At 37.7% G+C, this 19,287-nt stretch overlaps 1 protein-coding gene and 2 non-coding genes across 4 annotated transcripts in view; 1 reads left to right on the forward strand and 2 right to left on the reverse strand.

Annotated features, from left to right (window-relative positions):
• Positions 1-19,287, reverse strand: part of LMBRD2 (LMBR1 domain containing 2) — a 52,276-nt gene that overhangs the window by 21,675 nt on the left and 11,314 nt on the right. For both annotated transcript variants that reach the window (XM_055137032.1, XM_055137039.1), the window contains exons 4-12: positions 18,725-18,820; positions 16,322-16,489; positions 14,271-14,481; positions 11,960-12,034; positions 8,292-8,405; positions 6,598-6,781; positions 3,691-3,872; positions 3,062-3,195; positions 834-939 (exon numbers count right to left, since the gene is read on the reverse strand). In XM_055137032.1, coding sequence (XP_054993007.1) covers positions 834-939; positions 3,062-3,195; positions 3,691-3,872; positions 6,598-6,781; positions 8,292-8,405; positions 11,960-12,034; positions 14,271-14,481; positions 16,322-16,489; positions 18,725-18,820 — 1,270 coding nt within the window. The remainder of the gene's footprint in view (positions 1-833; positions 940-3,061; positions 3,196-3,690; positions 3,873-6,597; positions 6,782-8,291; positions 8,406-11,959; positions 12,035-14,270; positions 14,482-16,321; positions 16,490-18,724; positions 18,821-19,287) is intronic.
• LOC129401090 (U2 spliceosomal RNA) lies at positions 16,977-17,167 on the forward strand. The gene has a single exon (XR_008628104.1). It is a non-coding gene; the product is annotated as a U2 spliceosomal RNA (small nuclear RNA).
• Positions 18,208-18,334, reverse strand: LOC129401011 (small nucleolar RNA SNORA77). The gene has a single exon (XR_008628040.1). It is a non-coding gene; the product is annotated as a small nucleolar RNA SNORA77 (small nucleolar RNA).

Below are 19,287 nucleotides of genomic sequence, written 5' to 3' on the forward strand. Positions count from 1 at the left end.
CAGGTTAGTCTTCCTAACCCCAGCAGGGTCCTAGTCTCATTACCTTCGGATCATGACAGCATATGTGTGACCATGCTCTCAATTTATAGTTGAGTATCGTGGTGCTTTGGCCTGGCCCATTTCGATGCCAGGGTGGCTCACAGCTTGCTCTGGGTTCATTCTGTCCCTTGTCGGGTCCCTGCTTTTAGGGTGCTAGGAACAAGGGCAACTGAGTTGAGAAAGCAGATGCCCAAGAGTAAATATTATTGGAGTCAATAAGCTCCCAAGTTACAAAGCATAATATTAACTGTCTTCCTGTGTCCATACAGAACGGACACTGCTTTAAGGTAAACTAAGTTCCAGGCAGCAAGGCTAAAGGAACAAACACAATGTTATCCTATAGTCAGTTATATCTTAATTTGTTTATTAAGGTTTAATATAAATAAAACAGCATTCCATATTAATGAATATTTTGTGTACTAAGACAGTAAATATGAAATCTAATATCATAGTTCAGGCCTATATACAGGTTGTCAGTTGTACAACTTATGTGAAACACTTTAAAATAAGAGAATAAAATCAATTTTATTGGTCATCAGCAATCTTTAAATTTTTTAAAAGCTAATTTTTAAATGACAATTTTACCTACTAAAAATCATGATAATGTATAGAGCTCTTTTCCCAGAATTAAAAGAAATTTCACTCTTGAATTGGTGCTCAGGATTTCTTCCATCAGTGCTCAGTGGACCATGTGGTGCCAGGAATCAAACCCAGGCATTCTGCAAACAAAGCAACCCTTTCTGCCCACTGACCTATTTCTCCAGTCCTAAAAAGTTGTTTCTGACTATACTTACAGATGTATAGGCAGTGGGCTGTGTATTCTGGTGAGAGATGGATGAATCCATATGGGTCAAACCCAAGAAGTTAAGACATAATGGAGGAGTCAAACGGCAAAACAACCTGCAATAAGCATTTATAAATTAGAATATAGCAAAAATAAAGTTGAAAATACATTTAATATTATACTGAAAATTACTAACATTATTTCAGATAATTGTAACTAATATTTTTTTCTTGTAGTACACTTTTAATTTTAAATAGTGGAGGACAATGGGTTTTGGATCACAGCCAGTGATTCTTAGGGCTGACATCTGGCTCTGTGCTCAGGGATAAGTCCTGGCAGTGAGTGGGGGAACACAGACAGAGCCAAAGATTGGATCAGGATCAACCACATGCAAATCAAGCACTCTAAGATATACTGTCTCTCTTATCTTAAATTTTAAATATTTAAAATAATTTTCAGCCTTCCCTGCCCTTTGCTGTTACCATTGCTCAGCTCTCCAGAGTTAGAAAAACTTGCCTGTGGTAGTTAGCAGGGACACCCTTTAGTTGTAGTGCTCACACACATTTTGGTTGCAGTGCTTGCTGGGGATCACACATTGGGCTGTGGTGCTCATACACACATGTCTTGCTATGGTACTATCACAAACAGCAGTGCTACCAGCATTCTACTCAGCATGTGTGGCAATGCGAGGGATCAAACTCAAAGCCTCATGTCTACGAGGTGCGCTACCACTGAGTCATACTTGGGCCACTTACATTTAAAAATATATACATATATATGCATACACACATACATATATGTAATTTTTTTTCTGGTTTAGGGTGTCACTGTATGCGAAAGGGCTGCTCCCAGGGGTGCTCAGGGGACAATGTGGTGTCAAGGATTGAACCCAGGACTCCCATGGGCTATCTCTGCCTCCTTCACATTTGAATTCTTAATGTGAACTGCCCTTATTTACTTTGTATCCAGTCTGAAAATCCTAATAACCAGTTTGCTCCAAAATTAGCAACACCTACATGGCAAAACTCTAGGCACTGTTATCTGCTTAGGTTGTTCGTGTTTGCCAACTGCTTATCCCAAAAATTTGTGGAATACCTCTGCATGCCCTTCTTTCAAGTCTGCATCTATGCACTCTGTCTCAGCAGGATGACAACACTGGTATCAAAGTGAATTGTACTCAGTTCATAAAAGATCTGAAATTGCACTTTATCAAGTCTCTGACAATTACAGACATTAGGAATTGTTAGAGTTCAGTTTTGCCCAGATAAAAAGAGAAACTTGTTAATTTACAGAGTCAGAAATTAAGGGTAAAGAAAAATTAAGAAAGGATGCCAAAACAAAGAGGTAATAACAAAAGCTCTTTTGTAGTAATAGAAGAGCTGCATGTCTTAATTATAGTGATTAAACAATCTACACAACACACACACACACACACACACAAAGAATTGAGTGAACTAAATAAGGTCTCTAACAATAAAGTATTAATGTAAATTTCCTGATTCTGATATTGTATAAGAGCTCTACAAAAATCTATTGGAGGAGGTGAGGGAAGGTTAATAGGGCTCTGTGTATTATATTTGCGACTTTCTATGAGTCTGTAATTTGGGGGTATACAAAGGTTTTTCTAAAAAGTATTGATAATGTATTTTAAATCAATTTCTCAGTGAACTTCCCTAAGTTCAGTCTTTGTAGATATTTAATATGACCGACATAACAGTAAGTATAAATAATAAATTATGTAACCTTGCTGGAGTCCTCTCTGCAAACTTGTTAAACTGGAGAATATAGCTCAGTGTTGGAGCATATACCCTGTATGTGTGAGGTTCTGGGATCCATCCTTGGTACCACAAACTCTTAAAAATCATCTTAGTGAAAATAAATACATTTGGTTTTCTTGATAGTACCAAGGCAATTCATTTTGAGGTCACTGAATCTTAGAACACTCTCTAGGTTTGATGTAGTCTCTAAACTCCCAAATATTCCTACTATTTACAAATCTTTAATTAAACCTCTAGTTGATAAATTTGGAGTCCCTATATCTTTCTTCTCCTTCCTAAACTAGCATACCTTTAATCTTAAACTTCAAGCAGGACTTAGCAAGCAATAACAAACAATTGATGCTTAAAACTAATGAAGCAACTCACAGAAACACGGGTATCATTGATAAGAAATAAAAGAGATTCACAAGAATGCAAGCAATGGAGACATTTCCTTTGTTTCTAAACAAAATCTACTTACATGCCACTGAAAAGAAGGCTGTAAGCATCAGTCTGGTGATGTGAAGCCAAATAATAATAGTTAAATACACGAATCCTGAACACAGTAGAATAAACACAAATACTTAGAAAAAAGATGGAAAGGAAGCAAGCAATCTGGGGGGAAAAAAACAAACATAATTTAAGACTTCAGCATTTTAGATACTATCCTAAGTATTAGTCCTTATTTCCAGCTAAAATTAAAATAGTAAGCTTCCTTTTAGTCACAGAAGAAAATAAAACTGCATTAAAAATTTTACAACTCAATCATTTCTATGCTATTTAATAGTTTCAAATACACTTCTGAGTGAGCCTATTGTCCTATTACCTGGTAATTCTTCACATTAAGTCTATACGTACTGGCATAAACAGAATCAAAGTATTCTCATTAAAAATACTGCACTATTTTGCACCTTCCCTCTTTCCACAAATACAGTTCTTAGTTTTCATAGAGTGGGTAAACTGATTAAGCTCATTTAGAAAATGTGAATAATATTACTGGGAAACATTACTACTTTCATAATTAACAGAAAAAGTATATGGAGAAAAGAGACAACATTTAAGAATTAGCTATAAATTGACATTGATTTATGATATATGAAATAAACTAACCTCAATATAAATATAATTATATGTTTGTTCGGCCAGCTGTATGAAGACTGCAAAGAGGGATAAGACAGGCCTTGTGCTAAAGAAAGTGCATTCTGACCACACAACTATCACAGAGAAGATGGACAAAACCACAGCAAGTATCCTATAAAACCATGGTCGCAAAAGACATTCCCAGTACCATTCTGGAAGATAAAAGAAAAAATGATTAAGGAAACCAGAAGAGTAACAGGGCATTTACATTATTTCAAAAGATCTATATATAAGACATATAACTGAAAGGAGAAAATTAGCAATTATAAAATGAAGACAGAACTAGTTCAACACCATCCTAACCAAATGCTCACTGACCATATATGAAACAACCTGACATCAGGTATCTCCTACCATGAAGTACTGAGAGAGTATATTACTACTATAGAACTGCTGACCCATATGCAAAACTTGCCTCTATCAGAGAAGCATTAAACTTAAAGACACTCAATAAAAACTTTTAAAACTCTTAAAAAGTGTCAATGACATAAAATATAAATAGAAACAGAAACTGTGCCAGATGAAAAGAGATTAAAGAGACATGACAACCGAATGCAATGCATTATCTGAATTCCCACCCCCCATCTACCCCTGCCCCTCAAGAATAGTACTAGAATGATTAGCAAACTTTTAATAAGGTCTGGAGGTAACAGTACTATAATGGTGTTACTTTCCTAATTTTGATCATTTGATCATTATATAATCTAAGAAAATTTCTTGGACTGGGGAGAGATATGAAAGGGTTGAAGTGTTTGCATGCAGGAGCCCTAGTTTTCATCCGTAGCACCATTTGGTCCCCTCAGCACCACTGGGAGTGACCTTCCCTAAATACTGAATCAGGAATAGCTCCCATGCAGTGCCCCGCCCCCCCCTCAAAAAAAGAGTCAAATTTCTAGAAAATATACACTGAAATGGTTAGGATCAAAGAAGCATTATGCTGACATTTAACTCTGAAAAGATAAATAAAATATAAATAGAAAAAGAATAAACACAGTAACCAAGACAGGAGATTATGACAATCTTTGTATTGTATTGGAGACTTTTAGCTAAGTTTGACTTCTACATAAAATTTTTTTTAAAAAAAAGTGCGTACAAAATTGAGAAAACTACATTATCAACCTCATTCAGTGAGGACTTGGAGCAGCTGGCGCACTTTTCAACTTACATAATTCCAAGCCATTTCAATATCTATATAAACTACCTTATCAGTTCCCTGGATTTTCACTTCTGGATCTCTTTTCCAAATATCGTTTCCTTCACCTTTCCTCAACAACTCATTCTCATATTCACCCTATACCAATCACTGCCAAGAACTCCAACCGTTCTTTATAACCATTTTTTATAAACTCAATATGAATCTTCTTCAAGTATTCTAAGTTTGATTATGACTCTGCCTGGACTAACAGTCCATTAATTTTACCACCTTTATAATGTTTAACACCACTTCACATCCCTTAACATCCTGGTACCCCTAACTGCTTTCTCAAACCTATCTTGGATTCCAGAGTCTCTGGGATAACCAACACTATGATTTCTATTATTTATTTTCTCCGTTCCTTTCTCTCTACTTGCTAAGCTAAGCCACAGCCTGGAGAGATCCAAATCCCAAGCTTCAATGAGTCTACGTCTAGGGAGTGGCACATTGCAAGAGTTAAAGAAACAAACTGATTAACTGTTCCTCCTTTAAATTCTTAATCATTAGCTTCAAATGGACACTGAGCAGTAACTGGCTAACCTGTTATCATTCACCAATATTCTATGCCCGCTCTCCTAAGCAAATATTTTACAACGTCTCTCCTTTCCTCAAGTTTCCAAAATCTCTTCTATGCTTCATTTAAAATAGAATCTGGAAGAAAGTAACTTCACCAATTCTAACCTCTGTAGATCTTGCATCTGTTTTTATACTTTTCTTTCCATCTACCACTTTATGTAAGGTCACACCTAACCTATTTGAAGTCTAATGGTCAAGTCAGTATTTGTGAAAATCAGTATTTTGTCTTGGGGCCACACCAGGTGGTACTCAAGGCTTATTCCTAGCTATGAGTTCAGGGAGCTAACACTGGTGATACCTGGAGGACCAGGACAGAACTAGGGTTGACAAAATGCAAGGCAAGTGCCTCAACCCCTGTATTATTTCTCCAACACAAGGACCAGTTTATTGTTGATGTTTGAAATGGTATTTTAGACAAGCGCTTTTTCAAGACATTCCCTATCCTGAGAGGCTGAAATCTGAAATCCTGGCTTTCCTCTTAGTTTATTGGCAATTTTTATTTATGCAAGTTCTTCCTCCTCATCAGTAAGCATTTGAAATTCTGGAGTGCCATATAATTAATAAGGAAAATAAAGCAATGATGACTCTTGAGTGTAGATCTTGTAAACAGACTAATACATGTAAATAATCAAAGAGAACGTCTTTGGAGAATATTTTAGCAGCAATTTGAGAATGAAGCAGTGATCCAAACTTGTAAAATTGCTTAAAATTTTAATTATTGGCTTTCTCTCCTCTGGAAAAGTCAGTATTTTCTCTTGAACATGCATTCCTCTCTTTCTCTCTCTCACATTTCTTTAAGTTTCTTTCAATATACATATTTTGCTTCACTAAAAACTATCATAACATAGAATATGAGTATGAAACATACTTAATATCCTGATATACTTTAAAATATAATTTTGGTTATATGCACAGTAACAATGGAAACTAACATATTTTATATTTATGACAAGTAAAATAGTTTATAAGTAGGGAGCCTATCAGATATATAATATCAACACACATGTTGTACACAGATACAGATGAAGTGCCAAATTGGTGAAACTCTGTTTCTTCCTTCAAAATAATTATCATTAATAAACTGAAATTTGTATCAAACTACATACCAACTGTAGGATTATAAAAATACTGAATTAATCTATTTTCTGGCTCCGGTGACTGAAAGGTGTGAACAAACTGATGGGTAACACTAGTTTCATTTTTGGCTACATCTTCTAGGTAAAATGCTTGTTCCAAAAGAATTTGCCATTGTACTTGAGTTCGACGATGCCGCTGAACTGCATAAATGACCTAAAAAAAACCCCAAAAAACCAAAAAACAGAATGAGTATGCCCTTCAGTACTTCAGTATTCTGATCCATCAGTGCCTTACATGGCAGTGTGTTTCGGTTGTCATAATAATAAGGAAGCACTAATGTCATTTAACAGGCAGAGATAAGTGTGTTAATACTCTATAATATATGCAAAGTTAGGCTCAAAGGCTAAAAACGTCTTCCTTCCCAAATATTACTCCTGCTAAAAAACACAAAGTCAAAATACTTCAAGGAACAATGATAATAAGGGCTCAGAGGACGATGTGGTGGCAAAAATCATCTGCTCTCTATGCATGACGCTGCCATGGGTTCCACTCATGGCACTGCTCACATGTTGGTGCTTCTGCTGTCTGGGATCCTTGGTGCCTCAAAAGAAAGTACGTCCTCCAGTGTGTAGTTACATAGGTGTGTGCAACCTATGTAACTACACACTGCAACTAAAGTGTGCAATTCCCTGTAAGCACTGCAATTTCCATATGTGTGTGAACACTGTGTCCAGGAGTGTGACTGAGAAAAACACATGTGTAAGTGCCACAGAAAGCCCTGGGTAAAAACTGGAACCAGAATCTGTTGTTAGACGACTGGTTAAAGAAACTTTGGTACATGGAATACTATGGAATGGAATACTATGCAGTTTTTAGGAGAGATGAAGTCATAAAATTTGCTTATAAGTGGATGGACATGGAGAGTATCATGCTAAGTGAAATGAGTCAGAAAGAGAGGGACAGACACAGAAGGATTGCACTCATTTGTGGAGTATAGAATAACAATATCAGATGGACTCCCAAGGACAGTAGCCACAAGGGCCAGGAATATTGCCCCATAGTTGAAAGCCTGCCACATGAGCTGGGGGAGAAGGCAGCTGGAATAAAGAAGGGATCACTAAGTCAATGATGGTTGAAGGAATCGTTTGGGATGGGAAATGTGTACTGAAAGCAGATAAAGGACCAAACACGATAACCTCTTAGTATCTGTATTGCACGCCTTAATGCCCCAAAATAGAAAGAGTGTACAGGGGAAATTATCTGCCATGGAGGCAGGGGGAGGGTTGGAAAGGGGGGGTATACTGGGGACATTGGTGGTGGAGAATGTGCACTGGTGGAGGGATGGGTGTCTGATCATTGTATGATTGAAACTCAAACATGAAAGCTTGTAACTGTATCTCACGGTGATTCAATAAAAATAAATAATTTTTTTTAAAAAAGGAATCTGTTGTTGTAACAAAGAAATAAGTGTGATCCCTGGTCAAGCACAGACATTCAAGCACCATTACTAAAGTGTGAGAGACCCGCCCTAGTGAACACTCAGACAAATACGTGCAATCCCCATCTTTGCAACAAGAACAACAAAGGGAAGGTGGGAAGGGGATTAACAATAAGGAAAATTCAAAGACGTTCCAGATACAACTTCACTCAACAGTTTTTTGTGGATAGTAATTATGAATCTAAAATCACCAATAAGTAAGATAGATGAAATTACTAAAGTTACCTGTTTATGTAGCTTCACAAGACTCTTTTCACTAGGGTAGGTATTATGCTTTTCTTCAAAATCTTCATAATCGTCCATATTCCTCCCCATTTTTTCCTGATACTCTACAGGGCACTGAAAGGATCAAGAAGTTTTTCTCTTAATTCTTACTTGCGAAAAAGATAATTTAATTTTTGTTAAAAATATTTCAACCTTGGGCATTTCTGATTTTCTTAAAAACAGCTACTTTCTGGGACAAGACAGACAGAGGCTAGGGCACACTGACCCCAGGTTCAAGTACTAGCATCATATGGTCCCCTGAACATTGCCATGTGCAGCCTTAGAGACCCCCAAGCAGTGTGTGTGTCCCGGAGGCCCCAGCACTAAGCAGCACTGCATACTCAAACCATTGTACTGAATCCCTGAACCAGCTGGGGATTTTTAGTTGGCAGATTTTTAGTCACTGATGCTTTCTTGACAATGTTGCAAAAGACATACTGGGCTTCCTTTTACTTGTACTGACTCTAATCTTTATAGATTATGTTCAACTACACTGGGGATGTGTAGGCAGGAAAGCACATATACATAAAGCAACTGGTATTTGAAACGTGGGCACCTCTGCTCTATCTACTCTTGCTCTATGCATGTACCTAGTAAAACCTAGTTATGTTCCTAAGTCAGTAATAATCACAACAAATCTAAAAGGCTGAATTTTTGAAAGGAATGGTACAAAGAAACTAAGACACGATTTAGTGTCACTGGCCCCATTTTTAATCTTTTATTATACGAACCTGGGCAAAAAAACTTTTCTATGAATTAGTCTCAAAGGTATTAAACAAGAGAAAAATAATTCGAGACTTAGTTTTTTAATACTATTTGCCAAAATGAACAAGAACTAATAAGTACAAAAGATTTTTTTTTTCAAATTTATACGCACACTTTTATTTATTTATTTATTTATTTTGGTTTTTGGGTCACACCCGGCGATGCACAGGGGTTACTCCTGGCTCTTCACTCAGGAATTACCCCTGGCAGTGCTCAGGGGACCATAAGGGTTGCTGGGATTAGAACCGGGGTCGGCCGCGTGCAAGGCAAACGCCCTACCCGCTGTGCTATCGCTCCAGCCCCAAGTACAAAAGATTTAAAATATAAGAAAAAATAGTCTAGTCATTGCATAATAGAAAAGTTGAGACTCATTTCTGAAATAATCCCTTTTGGAAGGCTGTGATACCCTAATTTAATGCTAATAAATAAAAACCTTAACTGCATGGTGGCTTCTTATTAAGTATCTATGTTAAAACATGTCAAAATTACTCATTTAAAAATATTTCATAATTATTCATTAAAATGTCATTTTGTGTTAGAACAGTATAAAATGACACAAAATATGAGTAAGAGTTTTTGAAGCCCCAATTTATTTTTACAAGTGGTTACTTAACATAACCATTATAAACCCATTCTGATGGAAAAAACTACCAGTAATTGTTAAATCTGCAATAAATAAGAATAAATTCTACGTACCAATTACTAACTATTGGTGTATGGTTCACATTTAAAGAAAATGGGCCTTTCCAGCCCCGCGAGAGATCAACCCCGGAGGCAACTGAACCACTTTGGACACGAGCGGTACCCCCAAAATGCCTCCAAACTGTGTGCTCGGAGCTACTGGCCCAGGCGCTGCCAGCAGGGTATGGTCTTTTCTCTCTCAACTCTTTGTTTTTGAACGCAGCGAGGCAATAGCTGGTTTTTAGACTATGTAGGAAGCCCGGGAAAGCCGATGGGGCGGGACTTCCGGATCCGCCCTGTGCCAGCCCACATTTAAGCACAGAGCCATGTGGGGACGCTCCTTTCCGGCCCCGCGTGAGATCGACCCCGGAGGCAACTGAACCACTTTGGACACGAGCGGCACCCCCAAAATGCCTCCAAACTGTGTGCTCGGAGCTACTGGCCCAGGCGCTGCCAGCGAGTGATGCAACTACCAAAAGAATTTTCCCTGGACTTCATATAGAAATCCAAAACCGCGCAGCTGCTATTGCAGCCGCGCAACCGATAGCAACCACACAACCTAATATCTCTTGATTGTCAGCAACGTGTAAATGTTCCTTTTTGGCAGGGCTTACCGTTGGGGGGAAACTCCAAACAATAGTACTGAGTTTTTTGTTGAAGGGTAAAAGATTGTAGTGATAGAATTTCAGGCAGAATTTTCCCTGGACTTTATATAGAAACCCAAAACCATGCGGCTGCGGCAGCCTAATGTCATCTAATCATCGGCAATATGAAATGGTTCCTTTGTAATGGGTTGGACTTTGGGGGGACCATAATAGGGTTAAAGTTTGTAGCGACGTGTAATTTCTGGCTGTACTTTCCCTGGACTTTATATGGAAATTCAAAGCCGCGAGGCCGCTGCCATGGCCGAGCAACCTATTGTCATTTAATCATCACCAATATGAAATGGTTCCTTTTTAACGGGTCGGATTTTGGTGGGAAATCCTAACAAGAATAGTAAGTCTTTTGCTGAAATATTGAAGGCTACCAAAGTGGTAGCCATCTCTATAGACTGAACTAAGCCATATCCCCACGCCGGCTGAGAAGAAATATCCTTCTTTCTCGGGAAGAAACGCGACGTGGCGTTAACCATAGTATGATGTCCATTAAGCTGACACGGACCTGGTGGCGTGGGAATGGGATACAAGGGAATAAATTATTATGTACTTGGAACAGCGGGACGCTGGTGGAATCTTGAGCCGGGGCCAATACCAGCGTATTACTTTTGGTTCCAGAAACTGCTTGCAGACATTCTACCAGACTATCAACTAAGCCAGAGCCCCACGCCGGCTGATGACGGGAAATAACCATCTATTTTGGTTTGTTTTCCCTTTGTCAGGCAGCATGGTGATTACTAAACAGGCGTGAACTCGGTGGCGCGGGACGAGGGGGGAAAAAAATAGAAAAGTTATGCAACAAACAGCGGGACTTAACATCTCTACATTCTCAGCAATGGAGAGCCATCAAATGCTTCCTTGACAGTGGGACTGTCTTTTCTTTTTTGGGGGGAAACCCTAGCAACAATAGTGAGTTATATGTTGAAACATGCACTGTAACCAAGATAAAGCGTAAACGAAGTGAAACTTATCACTTACAAGGGCGGGGACTGGGGGGGGGCGGGAGGGGGCGGGAGGTATAATGGGGTGGTTGGTGATGGAATATGGGCATGGGTTAAGGGAAGGGTGTTTGAGTATTGTATAACTGACATAATCCTGAGAACAATGTAACCCTCCACATGGTGATTCAATAAAATTTAAATTTAAAAAAAAAAATAGAAGTGAAAAGGAAAAGGGTCCCCAACTTAAATAAAATCTGAGCACTGGCTTGCACGAAGGTAAAAAAAAAGAAAAAAAAGAAAATGGGCAAGAACTAAGAATACTTCAATCATAGAATGATCCTATATACTCTGGATACCTCTCAGAGAGCCCGGCAAGCTACCGAGAGTATCTCGCCCACACAGCAGAGCCTAGAAAGATACCCGTGGTGTATTCAATATGCCAAAAAACAGTAACAACAAGTCTCACAATAGAAACATTACTGGTGCCTGCTTGAGCAAATTGATGAGCAAGGAGATGACAGTGACAGTGACAATTATTATAATAAATTATATTTCAAAGAAACAGATGAGTATATGACTTACTTACCTTTCTTAGTATTGTGTCAACACATTTTCTCAATGGATGGTTATACTTGATGCTTTCATTCACTTTACGAACCTCCTACAGGAAAAAAAAGTACATAGTCTCTAGAGAGCAAATATTTCAAATAAGAATATTCTAAAAATATACATATTCTTATAAGTTTAATTTCAACTCACACTACTTATTATATACATACCATTCCTTTCACTGATAAATGTAAAAATCTGAAACAAGTGAACTGAGTACCAGTTTGGGAGGGAAAAACTATGAAATGCAGATAATCTTCTAATTATTTTATTGAAAACATCACTGTAACACTGTCATCCTGTTGTTCATCGATTTGCTCAAGCGGGCACCAGTAACATATACATTAGTCCCTGTCATGTGCTAATGAAACCCGATGGCATATTGGGGGGCTCCTTCAGGGCCAGGGAAATGAGGACCACCACTGTTACTATTTTTGACATATCGAGTACGCCACCGGTAGCTTGCCAGGCTCTACTGTGCGGGCAGGATACTCTCGGTAGCTTGCTGGGCTCTCTGAGAGGGATGGAGGCTTTTGGGGCGGCCTCTAATCACCTTTACAGGTGTCCCCAGTCAGGCATATATTTCCCTCTATGATTTGTTGCCTACTGTCTGAACTCCATCGAATATGGTGTGGTAATTATGGAAAATGAGTAGGGAGTGTCTTATGATAGGGACTCACTCATACATGAGGCTCGGCCTGAGTGTGTGGAAAGCAGCCTGGAGCATGGCGGGGGCCCCCCGCCCCAAGGGACCCAGCCCCAGCAGCTCGCCTCCACAACCCAACCGCCACCATGCCCAGGCCGCTTTCCACATACTCGGGCCGAATCTCACGCAGGAGTGAAGTCCCATAGAACCCAGTAATGTGAAACTTTGTGACCTTAGACTCTTGGCTCAACGGGACCCAGGAGCAGAGATCCTCTGCCTGCTTCCCCCAGTCTCCAGTGACTGAGGGGTCACGCCCATAAGCCACCTCCTGCTGGCGCCAGATAATCTCATAGGTCACCGTCCAGAACTCACAGCTGCTTCACCTGGAAGGGAGCATAAAACGAGGCCCCTATAACCATGCCACCGGACTCCACGCCAGGCTGTTTCCACTTGGGGTGCCCCAGAGGGAGGCAGGTGAGAGCCCATCCAGCTCCAAGGGACCAGTCCCGGCAGCCGACCTCCACAACCCATTGAAAACATGAGTTCTCAATTTTTGAAACTAAAATATACATTTTCAAATATTTCAAACAATTAAACATAAAATTATTTTCAAATTATCTTTTGAAAAATACGCCAATATCTACCATAAATCTGAAATAATATTATTTATATTTAAGCCTACATTTTGATTCAATGCTTTCTACTCCAGTGCTTGTATTTTATAAACCAAATGCTGAAAGGAAAATGAAATTTCAGTAACAATACACATTTTTTTATTTACTCACTCACTTAATAAGATGGTTGATAAATGTCTGAGTTTGGAAGACCAGAGAAGGTACCATGGATTGAATTGTGACATGAGCCAATTCCAACTTTTTAGCTTATTTTCTAACCCTGAGTACCTTAGAATGTGATCTAATCTGAAAACAGGGTTATTGCAGATTTAAGTGATTAAATTATGAAAGGTTTTTAATTAGAGGTGGACCCCCCAATCCCATGATTAATATCCTTTAATAAATGTTAAATTTGGAGGCAGACAAGCACACAGGGGAACACATCTGAATATGAAGGCAGAAATCTATAAGCCAAAATACATCAAAAATTGTCAGCATACTACCAGAAGTTAGAAAACAGGCAGAGCATACATTTGCTCATAATCCTCAGAGAGAGACAATCCTGCTGATACCCTCTAATACTGAGACTTTAACATTCTGTTACTGAAACTAGCCAGTTGGTGGATAAATTCTCAGGAAGAAATGTTCTCAGATTGCTATGTTCACTTCTACTCTATCAATGTAACCATATAACTCATCTAACCTGGTAGACTGTTGAGAGTATAAGAGGAAACAATGAAAAAAAAAAAAAACTCTAAAAAAACAAGTAACCCTGAACTGTTGGTGAAATTCTTCTTGAACCTTTGTGTCAATAAGGCAGAGATATGGCATGTAATTAAATTGCCAATAAGTAGTCATCCTAATGGAAGAGGTATTCTACAGAATTGCACACTGCCATATTTTTAGTCTAAAGTACATCAATGTGTTTATGGGGTGAGGGGGAGGATTGCAGTGGGAACGAGCCAATACTATAGCCAAAAGGAGATACATAGAACTTGCTGACTGTTGTCTGTGAGGTTCAAACTTACCTCCATGACATCTTCTAAAGTCTCTTCTGCATCTGCTTTCTCTGTCATCAATTTGGCTGCCTTAAAGTAAGTTTTCATAAGCAGATAACCCCTTTTGGCTCCATTCCAATATGACCGAGGAATTTCCACCAAACCATACCCCAATAGCAACACAAGAAGAAATAGGCCCCATGTATTTGCAGCAGCTATACCAATTGTCTGAAGTTGGTTCCTAAAAAAGATAAAAGATAAGCAGACAGCTATGAAAGATAGGTTTTTTTTCTACAGTTAATAATTCTAACTGCTATTCAAAGGTTTTATATTTAAAAAAAAAAACTGACCTAAAAAGAACAGCTAAGATTTTATATGAGAAATTAGACCTACTTATTTAGTAAGATAGTCTTTGTTTTCATAGAATGTTGAGAGGAATTGCTAGTAGAAACTATATATAACACAGGAAACATGGCTATTTTCCTAAAATTAGAATATAGGATAGTTTATTGAAAAATATATGTATCCTACTGGAAAACAATATGGACGATTCTCAAAAAACTAGAGGTTGAGCTCCCATTTGACCCAGCAATACCACTGCTGGGCATATATCCCAGAGATGCAAAAAAGTATAATCAAAACGACATCGGCACATGTATGTTCATTGCAGCACTGTTTACAATAGCCAGAATCTGGAAAAAACCCGAATGCCCTAGAACGGATGACTGGTTGAGGAAACTTTGGTACATCTATACAATGGAATACTATGCAGCTGTTAGAAAAAAGGAGGTCATGAATTTTGTATTTAAGTGGATCAGCATGAAAAGATTCATGCTAAGTGAAATGATTCAGAAAGAGAGAGACAGACATAGAAAGATTGCACTCATCTATGGCATATAGAATAACAGAGTGGGAGACTAACACCCAAGAATCGTAGAAATAAGTACCAGAAGGTTGACTCCATGGCTTGGAGACTGACCTCACATTCTGGGGAAAGGGCAACTCAGAGAAGGGATCACCAACTATAATGTAGTCGAAGGCCATGTGGGGGAAGGGAGTTGCGGGCTGAATGAGGGCTAGAGACTGAGCACAATGGCCACTCAACACCTTTATTGCAAACCTCAACAACTAATTAGAGAGAGAGAACAGAAGGGGATGCCCTGCCACAGTGGCAGGGTGGGGTGAGGGGAGATGGGATTGGGGAGGGTGGGAGGGATGCTGGGTTTACTGGTGGTGGAGAATGGGCACTGGTGAAGGGATGGGTACCCGAACTTTTTATGAGGGAAGCATAAGCACAAAAGTGTATAAATCTGTAACTGTACCCTCACGGTTATTCACTAATTAAAAATAAATAAATTAAAAAAAAATAAAATAAAATACTTAAAAAAAAATAAAAAAGAAAAGAAAAATATATGTATCATTTATTTTTAAAGAAAATTCTGTATTTTCTTATTTGATATTGTGAGAAGGCTGACCAAATTTTTAAACTTGGGTTCAGGCAGATCTACATAAATTTCAGATACAACCGTGAGAAGTACCATTATTGCTGAATGTTTCATAGCTAGCCCTTCATGAATACTCAGATTTAGTATAAATTTCGATTGTATAGCAATGTCTAAATTTGACATTAAAGAGAAATATGCGGAGGATTGGAAGATGAGTCAGTGGTTTACAGCACTCAACACCAAGTGCTGCTGCATATGCTGAGGCAATCTTGACAGTCCCACTACCAGGAATTCCTGGTATAGGGGGTAAAAAAAGATAAATATGCCCTCAAAGTGGTAAGGGGGAAAAAAAGGTCTTCACCAATACTAATTTTAAAAATACAGTTATTCTGTCATGTACAAAATTTGAAAGTCTATCAAAAATCTTAAGGGTTAATATTTTTAACAATTATTAGATAAAGCATTAGTCATTTGTCTGAGCTATATATAAAGCCTTCTTAGTAACATGGAATACTTAAACATTTTTTTGAGAACTTAAAAAAGCTGCAAGACATATTTTTTTGCAAAATATAGTAGCTACATATATGAGAAAAATTAATCTAACAAATATAAACATACAGTGTTAACTTTTCTTACCATTCTAAGTGCAAACGTGGGTTTACAGCTACATAAATTAAAAATGCTCCAAAAATCAGTAAATAGGTACCATAATAGATTGCATTCTCTATGAGTGCAGTTTTGATCTTTCCGGTGATGGAAAATCCTCCTGATCTTGCATAGGACTGCATAAAAGGTAACAGAATCCTAGACAGAAAAAATTGTGATTAGAAAATGCTTGTTATATATGCATAATCACAAAAATATAAAAATCTTAATTTTAACAAATAGTTCTTTTCACAAATATTATCATGAGTAACTATTAAAAAAAAGAATAACATGATTAAGTTTTTTAAATATTAAATTGATGGAGAGCAAAGGCACTAAAAATGGGAGAAAGCAAAGCCCACAATAACCAGCAGTGTAGACAATATGAATGACTGAGGATGAGTCTTCTTGGAGGCCCTAAGTATTCAAAAGCAGGCAAAAATCAATCACCCAATCAAAATTCAGGGATACTTTTGTAAAGGATAAGAATTTGAGAGGAATATGAGGGAGATTTCAGAAGACATTGTTAATATTCTACATGATCATCTGAATGGTGGTTCAATGTTCATTCACTTTGAAAATAGTCAAACTAAACACAGCCTGCACACTTCTCTGTATTTTAATCTTTAAAAAGTATACAACAACAATCGCTTCTCGGCCTTTTGGCTAAGACCAAGTGTAGTATCTGTTCTTATCAGTTTAATATCTGATACGTCCTCTATCTGAGGACAATATATTAAATGGACTTTTGGGACTAGGAAATGGAATAAGCGCTTGCTCCGTCCATTCCACGCATCGACCTGGTATTGCAATACCTCCAGGAACAGTGCACCTCCTCGGGGGAATAGAAACGGTTTAAATAATAGACTTACAAAGCAAATGCAAGGACTGGTTTCATCCCCAGGCTTGCGTCAAACCTTACCTATCACATCTATGAAATAAACAACCTAGCATTGGAAAAAAAAAAAGTATCCAACAAGTTGTAATAAAGAGTATATCACTAAGAAGAAAAAAAATCACAAAAGATTAATCTGATTTTGTGTGTGTGTGTGTGTGTGTGTGATAACATTAATTTACTCAGTTGTAAACTAACAGTATGTACTACACTCACTACCTAAGTACCAATATCCTCCATCAGTCTACTGGAACTCTCCCTCTTTAATTCTTCTGAATTCTTTTTTTTTTTAGATGAATGAGTTGTGCCTGCTCTGTTTGAAACGCGAAGCTACAGTATGTAACAACTGCTGACTGGGATGGATCCACATTTTAGGAAGTAATATTAACTTTAGTAATACTTTAATAACTTGTCCATTCTTGGATAGGAAGGAAAAATGCATTTTGTTTCTGAGAATCTGAAAGACCTCTCATTAGAAGACTTATATTTTCACTGAGAGGAGGAAAGTGAAGTTATCTGCTAAAAGTTGATTATTTCTTGGGCACAGAGTAGGGAGCAACAAAGGAACAGCAGAAATTTTTTCTGTTCAAAAGAGAATAAAGAGCAAACAAAGGAGGGAAGTCTAATAGTGTAGAAGGCCAAGTTAAGTTTAATGAATATGATATACTCTATATTGAATATGAATATGATATTATCTATATTATTACTCTATATGTTATATATATATTATTGCATGATTTTTCTCTTGTAGTAGTCACTGACTCCAGTTGTAGAGCTCAGTTGCCTGCAGAGGATCCAGAATGCTCAGCAGACAGAGGAAAAACTGAGTCTAGAGACACAGGGGTGAGTTAGAGAGATCAGAGCAACTCATGCTTCAGTGAAACCAGGGTTATAACCAAAACTATGGAAAGAGTGTCAGATGACAAGTGACCAAAGATACAAATCCAGGGAACACCAACATTAAAAAAATCTTTTTTTTATCCCCTGTGTCCCCAAGCAGCTCTGTCCACTTTGACAAGTCAAAGTGGTCCCAGCCCCTGGAATGTTTCTGTGGCAGAAGGAAATAGCACCCGAACTTGAGGTTGCAGTAGGGTGCAGAGTGAGTCTGCAAGGAACACCAACATTTAGTAAATGAACCACAGAAATGGATACAAGAAGGAACTCCAGAAGGTTGGGCTAAGTAGAAACAAAGAAATGGAGATAAAAATAATCTCAGCAAAGGCAGTTCATGACCCAAATGAAAATTTATGAGACAAGGCAAAAACTGAAGGAAAGTAGTGACAATTTAAAAAAAGGAGTGACAAGAAAATTTTTTACTGTTTCTATTCCTTGTCTGTCATTTTCTTTTGTGATGGAAGAATTGGAAAGAAGATACATACAGACTAAAGGGGAAATAAATTAACATGAATAAATTCTAAAATATGAAGTTTTACTAAAAAATCATCACTTTTTTTCTTACCCTAGCAAAAACTTAGATATTACCCTTCACTATCACTTACCATGTTAAAAATTGTGAAGTCCAGTATACTACCCTCCAGAAAATTGGCATGATTCCATCAGGAATGTAACTCCAGGGCTTGAAACATGGATGGTGGCTGTTTAATGTTAACAATTTAATACCAGTTAATCATAAATGATGACTACTGAAATAAATCTACAATTAAATTGTGTGCAGTAAAGTACATTTACATTTATATTTTATATAATCACTGACTCCAACCTGTATTATCTCACAGAAAACTTAAAATTCAAAGCTGACCACCAAACTACAAAACTACACACAAAGACACCCAGTTTGGTCTAGAAAAAAGTAACACTAAAACTTTAACTTTCAGTATATTTTTAGTCAATAGCTAAAGAAGACACAATTTTCACCTAAATGTACATTAGCTCATATGTCAGATGATTTTATTCTTTTTTTTTTGGGGGGGGGCGTCTAGCGGAGAGATATAGGTAAATCCTGAAAGCTGGAAAATTAACTACCTACTAAAGCATAGCTTCTATGGAGATATATGACAACATTTATTACACATTTAATTCTGATTGAATTTTCTGAAAATAT

Source organism: Sorex araneus, chromosome 1 (assembly GCF_027595985.1).
Source record: "Sorex araneus isolate mSorAra2 chromosome 1, mSorAra2.pri, whole genome shotgun sequence".
Classification (NCBI taxonomy): Eukaryota; Metazoa; Chordata; class Mammalia; order Eulipotyphla; family Soricidae; genus Sorex; species Sorex araneus.